This window comes from Triturus cristatus, chromosome 1_2 (genome assembly GCF_964204655.1).
Source record: "Triturus cristatus chromosome 1_2, aTriCri1.1, whole genome shotgun sequence".
Lineage (NCBI taxonomy): Eukaryota > Metazoa > Chordata > Amphibia > Caudata > Salamandridae > Triturus > Triturus cristatus.
Window position 1 is genome coordinate 75,251,040 of NC_140580.1, and position 18,565 is coordinate 75,269,604.

At 39.1% G+C, this 18,565-nt stretch overlaps 1 protein-coding gene across 2 annotated transcripts in view; it reads right to left on the reverse strand.

The window, feature by feature from the left end:
- PSTK (phosphoseryl-tRNA kinase) overlaps positions 1–18,565 on the reverse strand; it is a 67,573-nt gene that overhangs the window by 34,383 nt on the left and 14,625 nt on the right. For both annotated transcript variants that reach the window (XM_085601829.1, XM_085601819.1), the window contains exon 2: positions 9,634–9,925. In XM_085601829.1, coding sequence (XP_085457955.1) covers positions 9,634–9,925 — 292 coding nt within the window. The remainder of the gene's footprint in view (positions 1–9,633; positions 9,926–18,565) is intronic.

An 18,565-nucleotide genomic window follows, 5' to 3' on the forward strand; every position in this document is an offset into this window, starting at 1 on the left:
CAACATTCTATTTTGAATAACTTTGGCGCCGGTCGATGAATCCTCGCGAATTTCTCAAAATAGGTGGGGCGCTACGCTCCGCTCCTACCCTGAAAGTCTCGGGGGGATTCGTCAAGCGGGGGCTGAGATAAAAGGGGGGTCCCAAAACGCGTTTTTCCCATGCATTTTTCCATAGGACCTTTAGACAGAGCTACAGCCCGAACGGCTGAACAGAATTACTAGAAATTTGGCAGAGAGGTAGTCCCTATGTCAAGGAAGTGCCTTTTGTAGGTTTGGTGTAAATCTGTTCAGTAGATTCTGAGAAAATAGCCTTTAAATCAATATATATATCTGAGCCCGCTTACGGTACGCTTACCGTACGCTTACCGTACGCGTACGGTGGCGTGCGCGAGCGCGATTCTGATTGGCTCTTAGATCTTAGTAAACATTCGAATCGGCCGAAACCAGGAAGCGGCGTCCGCCATTTTGTCTCTCGCACTGAGTGTTATTTATCAAACATGATGCCAAAAAACATGTTACGGGGCTGTTTTGACAACTCCCTCCCACATAGTCATGTTGAGGGAGTCCCCAAACATCCCCCAAGAGCAAAAACGGTTTTATTTTTTTTTCGGTAATTTCGCCGAGTACGCTTACCGTACGCTTACCGTAAGCGTACGGTAAAAAATAGAAATAAAAAATACACTATCCACACTTACCCCACCCCCTGTGCTTTTGGTGGGCGTAGGCCACCAAATGTACATGGCTTATTACATCGGTTAAAAAACTATATTTTGGCAACATGAAATTATAAAATCGAAATAAAAAAAACACTATCCACATTGACCCCACCCCCTGTGCCTTTGGTGGCCGAAGGCCACCAAATGTACAGGGCTTATTAAAGTTGATAAAAACCGTGCACGGAACGCACTGCGTTAAGTGGGCGCGCACGCCTCGAATGGCGTAAAGTAACTTAGCATTTAAAAAACCGTACAAATTCACTGAAAAAACCATAGGTTTCACACACGTTATAGTTAGGGATTAGCATTTAAAAAACCTTGCAAATTCACTGAAAAAACCATAGGTTTCACACATGTTATAGTTAGCGGAAATTTTACTGATAAAAAACCAATGAAATTGCCCCGTTATAGTTAGTGCTGGCAACTATAACTCACGCGACCGCAATCTTCTGCTGATGACATATGTGTCTTTATAAAAAAAAATATTTGTAATATATGTATAGCTAAAAATGTATGGAAGAAGACATGGGCAAATAAGTGTCTAAATACAGTATTAGCATCAGCAGAGGATTGCGGTCGCGTGAGTTATAGTTGCCAGCACTAACTATAACGGGGCAATTTCATTGGTTTTTTATCAGTAAAATTTCCGCTAACTATAACATGTGTGAAACCTATGGTTTTTTCAGTGAATATATATATATATATACACACACAAACGTTCGTATTTGTGTGTGTATATATATAAAATTAATTTACATTTTATAATTTTTATAAAATTGTGCGTATGTATGTACAAAAAGATATATAAATATATACACATTCATATATATATATATATATACACATTCATATATATATATATATATATATATATATATTACCTACTGGCGGTCGCCAGTAGGTAGTTATAGTTAGGACCCCTTTTCCATAGCAAAACCTCAACATTCTATTTTGAATAACTTTGGCGCCGGTCGACGAATCCTCGCGAATTTCTCAAAATAGGTGGGGCGCTACGCTCCGCTCCTACCCTGAAAGTCTCGGGGGGATTCGTCAAGCGGGGGCTGAGATAAAAGGGGGGTCCCAAAACGCGTTTTTCCCATGCATTTTTCCATAGGACCTTTAGAACGAGCTACAGCCCGAACGGCTGAACAGAATTACTAGAAATTTGGCAGAGAGGTAGTCCCTAGGTCAAGGAAGTGCCTTTTGTAGGTTTGGTGTAAATCTGTTCAGTAGATTCTGAGAAAATAGCCTTTAAATCAATATATATATCTGAGCACGCTTACGGTACGCTTACCGTACGCTTACCGTACGCTTACCGTAAGCGTACGGTGGCGTGCGCGAGCGCGATTCTGATTGGCTCTTAGATCTTAGTAAACATTCGAATCGGCCGAAACCAGGAAGCGGCGTCCGCCATTTTGTCTCTCGCACTGAGTGTTGTTTATCAAACATGATGGCCAAAAACATGTTACGGGGCTGTTTTGACAACTCCCTCCCACATAGTCATGTTGAGGGAGTCCCCAAACATCCCCCAAGAGCAAAAACGGTTTTATTTTTTTTTCGGCAATTTCGCGGGGTACGCTTACCGTACGCTTACCGTACGCTTACCGTACGCTTACGGTACGCTTACGGTAAAAAAATAAAAATAAAAAAAACACTATCCACACTTACCCCACCCCCTGTGCTTTTGGTGGCCGCAGGCCACCAAATGTGCAGGGCTTATTAATAGAGAAAAAAAACGTAATTTTGGCAACATGAAATTATAAAATCGAAATAAAAAAAACACTATCCACATTGACCTCACCCCCTGTGCTTTTGGTGGCCGAAGGCCACCAAATGTACAGGGCTTATTAAAGTTGATAAAAACCGTGCACGGAACGAACTGCGTTAAGTGGGCGCGCACGCCACAAATGGCGTAAAGTAACTTAGCATTTAAAAAACCGTACAAATTCACTGAAAAAACCATAGGTTTCACACACGTTATAGTTAGGAAATAGCATTTAAAAAACCTTGCTAATTCACTGAAAAAACCATAGGTTTCACACATGTTATAGTTAGCTGGACATTTTACTGATAAAAAACCAATGAAATTCCCCCGTTATAGTTACTGTAGGCAACTATAACTCACGCGACCGTAATCCTCTGCTGATGACATATGTGTCTTTATGAAAAAAAAATATTTGTAATATATGTATAGCTAAAATTTAATGGAAGAAGACATGGGCAAATAAGTGTCTAAATACAGTATTAGCATCAGCAGAGGATTACGGTCGCGTGAGTTATAGTTGCCTACAGTAACTATAACGGGGGAATTTCATTGGTTTTTTATCAGTAAAATGTCCAGCTAACTATAACATGTGTGAAACCTATGGTTTTTTCAGTGAATATATATATATATATATATTCACTTAATAAAACCATAGGTTTCACACATGTTCTAGTTAGCTGGACATTTCACTCGTAAAAAAACCAATGAAATTCCCCCATTATATAGTTAGTGCAGGCAACTATAACTCACGCGACCGCAATCCTCTGCTGATGACGTCAGATATTACATCACTGATGACATATGTGTCTTTATGAAAAATAAATATTTGTAATATATGTATGGCTAAAGATTAATGGAAGAAGACATGGGTAAATAAGTGTCTAAATACAGTGATGTAATATCTGACGTCATCAGCAGAGGATTGCGGTCGCGTGAGTTATAGTTGCCTGCACTAACTATAACGGTGGAATTTCATTGGTTTTTTACGAGTGAAATGTCCAGCTAACTATAACATGTGTGAAACCTATGGTTTTTTAAGTGAATTTGCAAGGTTTTTTAAATGCTAATTCGTAACTATAACGTGTGTGAAACCTATGGTTTTTTCAGTGAATATATAAACATATAAATATAATCTGCATATCTATATAAATATAAATTCATGCAAACATATACATATATGCATATATATGCATGGTATGTACATTAAAGTTTGAAAAACTCTAATACAAGCAAAGCTAAAAAGCCACCTAATTACAAACAGAATTGCTTTAACTTAAACGAGGGCGAGACCTATTGCATTTTCAATGCTTGTTTACTTTGATTCCATCAAGAAGGCATTCAGATGTGTCCCACATTTTCCATAAATTCTGAATGGTAGCACTCTAGTTGCTCATTAGATCACTGTAGTAAAGCTACTGCTCACCAGGGAAGTCTGCTGCTGGTATTGAAAGTGCATGTTTCAGTCTGCATGTCAGAATTTTTTAATGAAATAGAAGAGGATTTGATAAGTCACTCAAAATGTGCCCTAATTTTTCCTCACTTATCATAATTTCTATGGCAAAATGAACCTCCTCATTGTGTTCCTTTTAAATTAAACTACTCACTCTCTACTACTCACTCGCTACTACTTTCTACTACTCTACTACTCACTCTCTACTACTCTCTACCACTCACTCTCTACTACTCTACTACTCACTCTCTACTACTCGCTCTCTACTACTCTCGCTCTCTACTACTCTCGCTCTCTACTACTCTCGCTCTCTACTACTCTCGCTCTCTACTACTCTCGCTCTCTACTACTCTCTCTACTACTCACTCAACTACTCTCTCTACTACTCACTCAACTACTCACTCAACTACTCACTCAACTACTCACTCAACTACTCACTCAACTACTCACTCAACTACTCACTCAACTACTCACTCTCTACTACTCACTCTACTACTCACTCTACTACTCACTCTCTACTACTCACTCTACTACTCACTCTACTACTCACTCTCTACTACTCACTCTACTACTCACTCTCTACTACTCACTCAACTACTCACTCTACTACTCACTCTCTACTACTCACTCTACTACTCACTCTACTACTCGCTCTCTACTACTCACTCAACTACTCACTCAACTACTCACTCAACTACTCACTCAACTACTCACTCAACTACTCACTCAACTACTCACTCAACTACTCACTCTCTACTACTCACTCTACTACTCACTCTACTACTCACTCTCTACTACTCACTCTACTACTCACTCTACTACTCACTCTCTACTACTCACTCTACTACTCACTCTCTACTACTCTACTACTCTCGCTCTACTACTCTCGCTCTACTACTCTCTCTCTACTACTCTCGCTCTACTACTCTCGCTCTACTACTCTCGCTCTACTACTCTCGCTCTACTACTCTCTCTCTACTACTCTCTCTCTACTACTCTCGCTCTACTACTCTCGCTCTACTACTCTCGCTCTACTACTCTCGCTCTACTACTCTCGCTCTACTACTCTCGCTCTACTACTCTCTCTCTACTACTCTCTCTCTACTACTCTCTCTCTACTACTCTCTCTCTACTACTCTCGCTCTACTACTCTCTCTCTACTACTCTCTCTCTCTACTACTCTCTCTCTCTACTACTCTCTACTACTCGCTCTCTACTACTTTCTACTACTCACTCTCTACTACACTCTACTACTCATTCTCTACTACTCATTCTCTACTACTCTCTCTCTGCTACTCAGTCTCCACTACTCACTCTCTACTACTCTCTACTACTCACTCTCTAATACTCACTCTCTACTACTCCCTCTACTACTCACTCTCTACTTCTCACTCGCTACTACTCTCTACTACTCACTCTCTACTACTCACTACTACTCACTCTGCTACTCTCTCTACTACTCTCTACTACTCTCTCTACTACTCTCTCTCTACTTTCTACTCTCTATTACTCATCCTCTACTCTCTACCTCTCTACCTTTCTCTACCTCTCTCTCTACTACTCTCTACCTCTACCTCTCTACCTCTCTACCCGCACACATATGCACATATATGCATTTATATATATGTATGTGTATATATATGTATATACATATATAAACATATATATAATCTGCATATCTATATAAATACAAATATAAATGCATGCATACATATACAGATATGCATTTTATTTACATGAAATTTTGAAAAACACTAATAAAAGCAAAGCTAAAAAGCCACCTAATTACAAACAGAATTGCTTTAACTGAAACGAGGGCGAGACCTATTGCATTTTCAATGCTTGTTTACTTTGGTTCCATCAAGAAGGCATTCAGATGTGACACATTTGCCATAAATTCTGAATGGTAGCACTCTAGCTCCTCATTAGATCACTGTAGTAAAGCTACTGCTCACCAGGGAAGTCTGCTGCTGGTGTTCAAAGTGCATGTTTCAGTCTGCATGTCAGAACTTTTTAATGAAATAGAAGAGGATTTGAGAAGTCAAAATGTGCCCTAAGTTTTCTTTCTGCAGCACTAGTCATAATTTCTATGGCAAAATGAACCCCCTCATTTTGTTCCTTTGCAAATTAAATGTTTTAAATGTTACCACTTTATTCCAATCAAGATGGCTGCAGGTGTGCCATACCTTTGTCATAAGTAAGACTGTTAGCGCTCTAGTTGTTCTTTAAAACACTCTGGGATTTCTGTCATTGGGCTATACTTGGGCTACATCTCGGTGATATTTGTGCTACATTTGGGCTCTTTTGTCTCTGGTGGCCATCTTGGGAGACTTGTTATGAAGTTTCCTAATTTCCTCATTTACTGCAGTCTCCTCAGTAGGCATACTGTCAGTTTTTTTACTTTGATTCAATGAAGAAGGCATTCAGATGTGTCACATTTGCCATAAATTCAGAATGTTAGCACTCTAGTTGCTCATTAGATCACTGTAGTAAAGCTACTGCTCACCAGGGAAGTCTGCTGCTGGTATTGAAAGTGCATGTTTCAGTCTGCATGTCAGAATTCTTTAATGAAATAGAAGAGGATTTGAGAAGTCACTCAAAATGTGCCCTAATTTTTCTTTCTGCAGCACTAATCATACATTCTATAGCAAAATGAACCCTCTCATTTTGTTCCTTTTTAAATTAAATGTTTTAAATGTTACCACTTTATTCCAATCAAGATGGCTTCAGGTGTGCCATACCTTTGTCATAAGTAAGACTGTTAGCGCTCTAGTTGTTCTTTGGAACACTCTGGGAAGCTGCAGTAGAACACAAAGGAATCAACTGACAGTCTCTGCCCTTGTTGGATGTACATGTTTTACTGAGAATGTCAGACTTCATTCGACATGACTGAGAAAGATAATGTGAATTTACAGAAAATATGCTCTCAGTTTAGCTTATAGATCACCTTCCAAACCTCTGTGGGAAAAGCATGTGAAAATAGTTTTCTCTCAAACATGATTCATGATATCCCAGCAGAAGGCTTTTTCACATGGTAAAATCACCTTAGAACATACTACAATTCCTAAAATGAGTATGGTACCATCAACAAATGATTTATAATGTAACTAAAGTCTTAAAACCTTCTATTAACTGCAATGCTTTTTAATGAGGTGCTATCATGTATATAGGTCCCAAGATGGCTGCCAACACTTCTTGGATGAAGTGCTGACAGCCAATCAGATCTCACAATGAGATGTGTGGTTAGGCTCCGCCCAGATATGTATATGATTTTACTTTTGATTTTCTCAGGAACTACTGAACGGATTTACACCATATATGCAAAAGGCACATGCCTGACCTGAAGACTACCTCTTTGCCAAATTTCAAGTAATTCTGTTCAGCCGTTCCGGCTGTAGCTGTGTCTAAAGGTCCTATGGAAAAATGCATGGGGAAAACGCGTTTTGGGACCCCCCTTTTTTCTCGGCCCCCGCTTGACGAATCACCCCGAGACTTTCAGGGTAGGAGCTGAACGGAGCGCCCCATTAGTTTTGAAAATTTCGCGAGGATTCGTCAACCGGCGCCAAAGTTATTCAAAATAGAATTTTGAGATTTCCTAGGTTGTAACTATAACTATCTACTGGCGACCGCCAGTAGATAATATATATATATATATATATATATATATATATATATACATATATACAAACATCTTATAAAAGTTAAAATGCCAGAACTCCAAGACAGTAGTAAATCTGTCTTAAAATCACAGGTGACATGTTTTGGCGTTAGCCTTTCTCAAGGAAATAAGTGCCTTATAAAAATCTATATTTTTTAATAATATACTCTTATTCCTATTTTACATATAGATTTATGCACATATAGTTTTCATTTACATAGTAATACATGTTCCTAATAATTGTCTTTTACATTTCCCTTGACATTAATTACATTAATTTATTTTAAATTAATATTAACTTTAGAATAATTTTAATAACATTTACAGATTATGTTTAATTCCCTTACATCTAAATGTTCTAAGTATTTTCTAAAATTAATTACTTTTTCAATTTTAAAATTAATATTAATTTCTGTTTAAGTTATGTTTAACAATCACATTTTTTATGTATCTTTAAAACATACATACTGACCTACCTGTTATGTAAAAGATTCCGATGCAAAGGCATAAAAACATACCATGCTATGTAATGACTCCTGATGTAAAAACCGCAATGTAATGACTACTGATGAAATCACTACAAAGTAATGACAGCACACTTACAGAATGCAGAATTTCAGCTCTGGTTTACTAAGATAAAACGCCGTGAAATCACCTGCACAGACCACCATGCCCGGATGAGCTCAGATGGCTGAATAACTGTTCCCACAGTAAGGATCCTCTCAAGAGGTCCAGACTACACACTACGACAGCCTCTTTGCATGTGTTGTCACATTTACCCATAGTACTGAATATTTATCTCAGTCTGCTAACACAACTCATTATTGCAACTTCAACACTGTGTTTCTCAATAGTAATACCTCATACTTTCTAGAAGGAACAAACGTATTTAAAAGGGAGAGCAGTTATGAGAGAAGAGAAGCGAGGCCTTGGGCAGCATGCACAGCAAGGTGGTTTTTATTTTGGAGGATGCCCATTTATAAGTTCTGGAATAAAGTTTTTCTGGAGGAAGAAGCACCTGCATTCTGTTTCCACAATCTAACCATGAAATGTGTGGTTGGAAGACAAGGCTGTGTAGCTGAAAATTGCATTCATTTTGTTCCCAGTGCTATAAATAATTGATTTTGTGAGTTTCAGTGGTCTAATAAATCAATATAATTTATTTTTGATAATACACGCTGCAGGTTATTCGTGGGAGGGGGGGTTACTTTGTACGTGTTTATTTAGGAAACAGCAGGTTCTGCTCACACAAGCAGAAACGTGGCTATAGTGCAATGAAGATACCCACAGGCTAGCTGATGAAGTGTGATCCGTGATTCTAGAATGGAGTATTTCAGTACAGACCTCCAGGAACCTGCATGGTATGTCACTGAGCATGTGGAATGCACCTTTTCTATTGAACACGTGGGGTAAAATGCTCAACACTAACCCTTCAAATTTAACTTTTATGTTTAGCAAAAGTGCCTTATGAGAAATTTGAAATGTCTGATTTTCATATCTTTAGCAATTCTGCAATAGGACTTGAACTTCATGACAGGATTCATTTTTCTGACATGGACACAGTACGGCCCCTTTTTATTTTATTTTAATGAAGTGCTTCCAAACTGCAGAGTTTGATCTGAAGTGGATTTTCCTTCAGAAGAAGGAGTTTGCTGTTAAGCTCTGGGAATACCTTGCAATTTCTAAATCATAGGCCGTTCTAGAATTTAACAGGCTACCATATACATGAGGTGTATCGTTCTCCAAGAGCTAGCTTGAGCAACCTTGCAGCTACAAGGACGGGTTTACCTGGAACACACAAGAATTAGCAAAATCTCCAAATTACATCACAATCAAGCTTCAATAGACTGTTCAATTACCATCAAATGTTTTCTCCACCTCACACTGCAACAGACTTTACCATCAATGAAGAAACATGGGGAAGAGGTTGGCAAGGGGTAAGTGAAATATATAAGAATATGACTGAAGAAAATAAAGAAAAGAAACCACAAGGCACCAATTATCCCTCACTTCTTTCCTAAAAAAAGATTCTGAAATTGCTTACGTTTTCGGGCCAGCTGGTACACTTGATATCGCATGCTCTGATAGTAGAAATTATCATCCAGTACAATGCAAAGTGGAACGGAAGACTCAGTGAGCTTTAGGCCACAGACAGATACCTCCTCAGCTGACCGGTAGGAAAAGAGTCCTTGACTGTCCAGGCAGCAGATGAAGTGACTCCATAATGCCTCAGTGTGATCTTTGGGAGCAGACAAGGGAGCATCGGTGGCAACAGAAGTCAAGAAGCAGTCTACATAGAGGAGCAGCTCTTGACGGTACTGCTTCCAGTTGGAGATCTGAGACACGAAATAAAACAAGTTTATTTCAAAACTCATAGCTTACTGTACAAAATTGAAGTACTACATCCATTTCTGGATGTTACATTTTAGTAAGGTTCAAATGAAGAATTCAGACGAGGAAGTAAAACATCCAAGTGTGTTTATTTCAAATACAGGACCCACGACCTCCTGCTTCCAGACACGACAGCAGGTTCTCATCTAAGCCCCTAATTCTAATCATGAGAATACTACCACATGAGAATACTACTAAACTGTACGTTCCTTAAAGTAACACAACATAAAATACATTACCCCACATTACACACCCCCTTTCCTTAATGAGAAAATATATGTAACAAAAATTATAAACAAATACAATGTTTGATCAATAATACACATAATCTCTGGAGTGGATAGGAGCAGATCTTACTCTTGAACTACATCTAATCAAATTGTCTCCACCACTGCCAGGGGTAGTACAAGATGGTGTTTGAGGCCTATTAACATTAATTGCAATATCACCTCTGTCCAAGTTATTACTAGCTACAGAAGTTTGCACATTTCCATTGAAACCTGAACGTGTCAGTGTCTAAATCAAACCAATCATGTCTTTCATACACTCCAGCAGAACCAACTTTTTGTAAAATAATTCTTGCTTGTTCCCCAGTTACCTTAACTAAAGCATTTCTGTTCCACCATCCTTTATTCTGTAATAAAACCGATGTTCTAGTAATTTTCAAAACTTTCACTCGTTCTGAAAATTTCAACTGACCTTGTTTGGTTTTTTAATTAAAACCCAATCTCCAACGTTCAACGTTCCTTCTTTAACATGCATTCTTCTGTCATAATTAAGTTTATAAGTATTCTGTTTCTCTCGAACATATTCACGAACACCTTGTAAGTCAATATTATGACAACGTTCCACTTTGTCTAATAACCATGTTGGACTAATAGCAGAAATAGGTTTTCTCCCCCTTAACAAAACAAACGGAGCAACATCTGTGGTACTTTGTGGAGTGATGTTGTAATTCCAAACATTAAAATGTAAGTATTCCGCTACATCTAGATTGTTAGCGACTGCTGTTTGAACCCCTTCTTTAATTAACCGATTCGCCCTCTCCACCAGACCGTTAGAAGCTGGACTATATAAAGGTACCCGAATGTGCCTAACATCAGGTTTGTCAAGAAATTTGGTAAACTCTTGAGAAATAAAATAAGACACATTATCAGTAACCACATCCTTGACCCTACCTTCAATACCATACAAATGCTTCAGAAATGAAACCACTGAAGAAGAGTCCGCACTTTTGACAAAAGAAAAATACAACCACTTAGAATAGTAGTCAATGGCAACTATAAGAAGTCTTTTGTCACTTCCAAAAACATTGAATGGACCTTTGAAATCCAGACCTATTTTTTCCCCACACATTACTCGGCCAGCTCACAGGACATAAAGGAGCTGTTGAAGTTCTCCAATGTTTATCAGATTATAAACATTCAGCACACATGTCCACATATATTTTGACTTGGCCATCAATTCCAGGCCACCAATACATTTGTTTGATTTTCTTCACTGTAGCTGAAATTCCCAGATGTCCCTCATGGGCCAATGAAACAATTTTAGACCGGAGAACCACGGGAGGAACAAACAAATCTTGTCTAACCAAGATATTATTGACTAGAGATAATTCTGATGCTACTTGACAAAAAAAATTTAAGTCCGTGGACATACACCTATTAACTGGCCAACCTTCACTGAGAAACCGCTTTACCTGAACCATACAATCATCTTTGTCACAACTTTCCAAGCATTCTTTTTCTGATATCTTGAAATGTTCATTAATGTCACTAACTGTGAACACATACTCCAAATCCCCCCAATCAGTTTACTCACAACCATAAGCACCGTCACCCTCTACCGGTAAACGTGATAAGCAGTGCGCTCTGACATTGCCCCCTGGAATGTATTTTACATCAAAATTAAATTCCTGTAGTCTTGCCAATAACCTTATCAGTCTTGAAAAAGCCGTATTAGTACAACTATCACCTAGCATATATATCAGAGGTTTGTGATCAGTATGCAACTGAAATTTCGTTCCCAAAATGTACATTTTGAATTTCTCGGATGCCCATGAACACGCAAGCGCTTCACGTTCGATTGTACTATAGTTCTTTTCAGCAACATTTAGGGTACGTGAAGCAAAAGCAATGGTGCACTCTTGACATCCCTCCATTTGGCTTAAAACTGCACCCAGACCCTTTGCACTTGCATCTTCAGTAATTATACATTTTGCCCCATGCGTGAACGGTTTAACGGCTGGAGCAGTAATAATTAATTTCTTTACTAATTCAAACACTTCCTGACATTCATCAGAACAGACATACTTGCCATTTTTCTTCAAAAGATTCCTTAAAGGTTGGACAATGACAGTATATCCCTGAACAAATCTTGCATAATATTCACTTAAGCCCAAAAAGGCTCTAAGTGAATCCTTGTCAGTAGGGATAGGTGCCTCCTTTCAACAAGGATACCTTTGGTTTGATACCTTCTTTAGAAATATTATGCCCCAAAAAATTGACTTCTTGTGATAAAAATTTACATTTGTCAAGATTAACAGTCATTCTGTGAGAACCTAATTTTCCTAGAACGTCCTATAACAACGTAACATGTTGATCCAAACTCTGTGTGTGAACTAAAATGTCATCCTGGAAAGCTTGTATACGAACGCTGATCCCCAAAAATGTGATCCATTAAGCGTTGAAAAACACTGCCAGCGGATGCCAATCCAAATGGCATTCACTTATACATATAAACCAAAAGGTGTTACAAATGTAGTCAGATGTTGGGAATTTTAAGATAAGGGTATTTGATGAGACGCAGAGCATAAGTCAATCGTTGAAAAATACTTACTTCCTCCTAATATGGCCAACATTTCATGAATTCTTGGGAGGGGATGGCAGTCTACCATAATATTTCTATTAAGAACTCTCAGATCTGCACATAAACGTATATCCCCAAAACATTTGCGTGCAACAACAGCAGCCGAAATCCATTCTGAGGATTCTACTTGCTTAATACCTTGAGAACACATATCATCTAGTAACTTTTTGAGATCTTCCCTGGCAGAAAGAGGAACAGGTGTAACTTTTTGTATAACGGGAATAGCATTACTTTTTAATATTATAGTATGTTCAAAATTCTGAATAACTCCAATTTGGTTTGAAAATACTTCAGGAAATTTTGCCTGCAATTTTTTTAGTAAAACCTTCATGTGTATTGGTCTCTTGAATCGCTAAAACAGGCATATCGCCAAGTATGACTGGTTCTGCATGCCCTGGTCTGAGTATAATTCCTAGTTTAGCTTGATCCTGCCATCTTAATATATCACGTCCGTTGACTGCAACGTACATTTTTGTAAAAATATTTCTCCCTTTGAACATAATGCCATCATCAAAGTAACCCTTCATAATTATATCAAACTCACCAAAGGCTTTAGAGTTAATAGTGGTAGACTTCAATAACTTTCCTGACCAAAATTTGTTGAATGTGTTCTTAGCTAGAATAGTAATAGGCGATCCTGAATCTGCCATAATATCTAAGTTAATTGCACCAATTTTCACATCACATATAGGACCCTTGCACCTTTTCTCAGAATCCCCTAATGCATTAACTTCAACCGATAACGACATTACTGATCGCTTCTGACAGTATATCATTTTCAACATCAAGTTGACTTACTTTGACTTTTGTTTTGTTAGAATTACAGTGTAAAAATGCCCAATTTTTTTTACAATTGTTGCATCACTTCCCTTGAGCAGGACAATTAGGACAATTACCCATAGGAAACTGGGAACCACATCTATAGCATGTTCCACCCACTTTCTTTTCACCACTTTTCTTATCTTGTGTGAAATAAAATGTACATTTGTATCATTACTACTAGATGTCGTTTCCACTACAGCTACTTTTGAACGGTCAGGAGACATAGTGATGGAAGATTCTGTGAACATTTTTGAAGAGACAACAGAACGTTCTATACTTCTGGCTATATCGATGACTTCATCAAGAGATGTATTTTTGCAAGTCAATATGCGTTCCTTAATCTTCTTATTAAAACAATTAAAGACTAACTGATCACGTAAAGCAGTATCCAAATAATTACCAAAAACACATTTCGAAGCTAGAACACGCAACACTGCTAGTAGTCTTCTATAGACTCCTCAGATGATTGTTTGCGTTTAAAGAATTTATGTCTCTCCACCATTATTGACGGTTCATCCACGTATTGTTTCCCAATCCGTGCCAAAGCTTCTTTGAAAACATCCCATGAATCATCTCCTGACAGTGCAGAAACTATTGGTAAATTATCGAATATTTCTTGTCCAGAATTGCCCAAATAGTTCAATAATAATGCCCTTTTACGTGAAGCTGAGTATTTACTAGCATCTATAGCCTCAAGGTAGTTCTCAAAAACTCTAAACCAATTATGCCACGGTTTTACACGTTTCCCAGGCAACTCCAGGAATGGAGGTGGTTGCATAACATTGCTGCTGCTAGAAGCCATGGCACCCAAAAGTGTAGCTTAGAAAAGAAAATGTCTTGAACAGAATGTAATCTGTGTACTATCCCATGAAAACATGAAGTCACACCAAAAGAAAAATATGAAGAAATTTCCTTGTGTGTTTTTCAGAATGAAGTATTTCCTTTCAAATGGTGCAAATGGTCTTCGACGAAATCAGCTCCGATAATGAAACACGATGTACATGAAGCGTTATTAAAAAAATGTCTGTTTGACAAATAAAAAAAATAATAATAATAATAATGGCTTTCAGACGTGCTTAACGCGCTTTCTAAAGATAATCGAGGTAGTTCCAATCGCGTTGGTGAGCGTTATGATGTGCTTTCTGTGACGTTCAATTAACGTAGAGGCGTACTGTCACGTTACAAACGGAGGTCAGCTCACAGTGATCGTCGCTTGAGTTTTAGTCAATAAGCGCCAGAATCCAGTTCAAAGAATGCGCTCTTAAACGTGCAGCCGTTTTAAGCATAAACAACACAATGCCGGCAACAATATCCTATGCGCTCAACTGCAGAGAATAGAAACAGTACAGTACCGCAATGTTCCCCAAAGTCTGCAGAGCTCCGAAATGAATTTCCAGCACAAGAATACCTTGAATTCTTTTCTGCTTGATCTTCTTTTCTTCCTTTTTTTGCAGTGAGTGGCAAGAAAGAAAAATATCTCACGCAAATCAGCCGTATGTCGGTGGGTCCAATCACTGAAGAACCGTCGCCATAAAATGTAGTAAGGTTCAAATGAAGAATTCAGACGAGGAAGTAAAACATCCAAGTTTGTTTATTTCAAAAACATGACCCACGACCTCCTGCTTCCAGACACGACAGCAGGTTCTCATCTAAGCACCTAACATTCTAATCATGAGAATACTACCACATAAGAATACTACTAAAGTGTACGTTCCTTAAAGTAACACAACATGAAATACATTACCCCACATTACATACATCTGGGTCACTGTGACCAATTTAAGAGTACTATGTCACGTTCGTGAGGTCAAAACTAAAGTACTAGGTCCAGTTCTGTATGGCAATCTGCAGTACAACATGCAGCAGAGGAGATCAAAACTGGATAATTTTTACCAGTTATCTTTTTTGGATTTACATTTTTTTTATTGCAATTCATAAGATAAATGTAAAAGGATGTATTACAAAACGTGGGATATACAGTAAATAAGCAGATGTGCAGAATGTAATATGAAAAATATTTCTATTCTTTGAGCATGTGTGGGGGAGGCGTAATGACTGGTAAGATGCGTCCTCTAACTCTCTGGACATCTGGCTTATTCAATGCTTTTCTTTTATGTACATTCTATACAGATATAGAACCACAGCACAGTTTTATTGCCTAGATCCGTAGCGTGAGCAAGAAAGACCCCAGGACATGATGATCCAAGTTCAGAAGAACCGCTATAATATTTTTAAAACATGAGATTTGACCTTTGCACTGTAATAAGTGAATAAATTGCTGCATTTGCGTTTATTGTTGCACTTGCTCCAAATAACATTTATTTTCTCTGGCGGACCTCAATATATGTACCCACACATAAAAGCCCAAAAAACCTTAGTAAACGAGGTTATGATTACTATCTGAAAGGGGAAAAACGGACATTTGCCAATTATTGTTAGCTCTACAATTATATCTACCCTGATTGCACTGCTAATGACCTCACAAATCACATTAACGATAGCTTTTTTCTTAACCAGTTGACTGCCTTTCTCCCTCAGGCATCCTTTGCAAGGACTTAAAGATGCTGAAACGTCGAAGCCAAAGAAAAGGCTTATCAGACCACGGTGCAGGTGCACTACGGCATTGCCTACTTTATAAGTCAATTATAATTTTTTATGTTGTGCCTGTTGTTGCCCTACTCAATAAGCACACACACACAAATACATACTAGAGTGACATCACTCTCACCTCTGTGTTTAGGGTGATAAAACACTTTCCACTAAGACCCAAGCAATCGGTAACAAACGTTGGGGAAAAACGCTTAAGACTCACTTTATTCAGCCAATATTTGTGCAGATTTGTAAAGAGTAATCGTATAAAAATTGTGAGGCAAAAGACTAAATACGTTTGTAGGTTTTAACGGGGAAATCAACACTGCAACTTTAACAACCAAAACCAGGAGAAAGAAAAAAAAAAAATACAAATAAATAAATTGCTGGATCAAAGTACACCAAAAAACAGGACTGTAGTGCAAAGTTAAACTTGAAGCCTTTCCCTGGTTTGACTTATTTCAGTTAAATCGTTTTAAAGTTATGCAAAACAAGCATTGGCAAAGCCAATAGGTCTCGCCTATGCAAGAGCTACTGGCTTTGCCAATATGTTTTAGCCATGCTGTACACCAGCATAAATGCTGTTCAGCATGGCTAAAGCTTAGTGATGCAAAGGAGAGTGGTGTGGAGTGGAGTGTCATAAAGTGGAGTGGAGTGTTATGGAGTGGCATAGAGTGGTGTAAAATAAAGTTGACTGCCGTGAAGATGAGTGTTGTGGTGTGGAGTAGTGTAGAGTGTTGTGGAGGAAGTACAGTGTCGTAGAGTGGACTAGAGCTGAGTGGCGTAGAGTAAATTAGGGTGTCAAGAGTAGAGTAGAGTGGTATAGAGTGTCTTGGAGTGGTGTAGAGCGGGGTAGTGTAGATGATGTTGCGTAGAGTATTGTAAAGTAGAATGGTGTTGAGCCGAGTGGATGGTCATAGAGATGAGTGGCATAGAGTGGAGTAGTGTAGGAGAGTGGAACTGCAGAGTGCAATAGAGCTGTAAAGTTGAGTGGCACAGAGTGTCAAAGTGGAATGGCATAGAGTGGAGTAGAGTGTTATAGAATAGAATGGAGTGGCAAAGAGGGAGTAGCATAGAGCATCTTAGAATGGCATAATGTAGAGTGGAGGTGAGTGTTGTATAGGGGAGTGGCATAGAGTGAAATATCGTAGAGTGTAGTATCGTAGAGTGGCCGAGAGTGAAGTGGTATAAATTACAGTGGTGCAGAGTAGATTGGCCTAGAGTTCATTGGTTTTGAGTAAAGTGGTGTGGAGTACAGTGATGTAGAGCAGCATGCTGTAGATCAGAGTGGCGTAGAGTGTAGTGACGTAGAGTAAATTGTTTCAGAATAGAGTGGAGTGGTGTGGTGTATAGTGGAGTGGTGCATGTTAAGTTGCAGAGTGCAGTGGCATAGAGTAGAGAGGTGTAGAGTGCAGTGGTGCAGAATAGATTAGAGTGATGTAGCGTGATACAGTGTGTAGTGGCATACAGTGCATTGGCGTAGCATGCAGTAGAGTGGCGTGGAGTTGAGTGGTGCAGAGTGGAGTGCAGTGGCCTAGACTGCACTGGAATAAAGTAGAGTGGTGCAGAGAGCAGTGGCATAGAGTACACTAGTTCAGAGTAGAACAGAGTGGCGCAAAGTGCAGTGATGTAGAGTGGTGTATAGCAGATTGTTTCAGTGCAGTGGCAGAGTGTACTGGTTTTGAGTAAAGTGATGTAGACTGCATTGACATTGGGGTGCAGTGGCGGGCGTAGAGTGCAGCAGTGTACAACAGAGTGGTGTGGAAAGGAGTGGCGCAGGGCAGAATGCCGTGGCGCAGCGTGGAGTGGCATAGAGTGGAATGGTGCAGAGTGGAACTGAGTAGCGTAGAGTGCAGTGGGCTAGAGTAGACTGCAGAGGTGTAGAGTGCAGTGGCATAGAGTGCAGTGTTGTAGAGTGGAGTATCAGAGTACAGTGGTGCAGAGTGCATTAGAGTGGCTTAGAGGGGATTGGTGCAGAGTGCAGAGACAGACAGGCGTGATGGAGAGTGGCGTATAGTGTAGTGACGTACAATGAATTGGCGTAGAGTGCAGTAGAGTGAGGTAGAGTGGTGCAGAGTAGAGTGTAATAGCATAGAGTGCAGTGAAGAGTGGTGCAGAGTTCAGTGGCTGAGTGCAGTGTTACAGAGTAGAGTGGCATAGAGTGAAGTGGCATAGATCGGTATAGTGCAGTGGCATAGAGTACAGTGGCATAGAGTTCAGTGTCAAAGAGCACAGTGTTGCGGAGTAGACTGTCGTAGAGTGCAGTGGTGTGTAGCAGAGTGGCGTAGATCGCATTGCCGTGGACT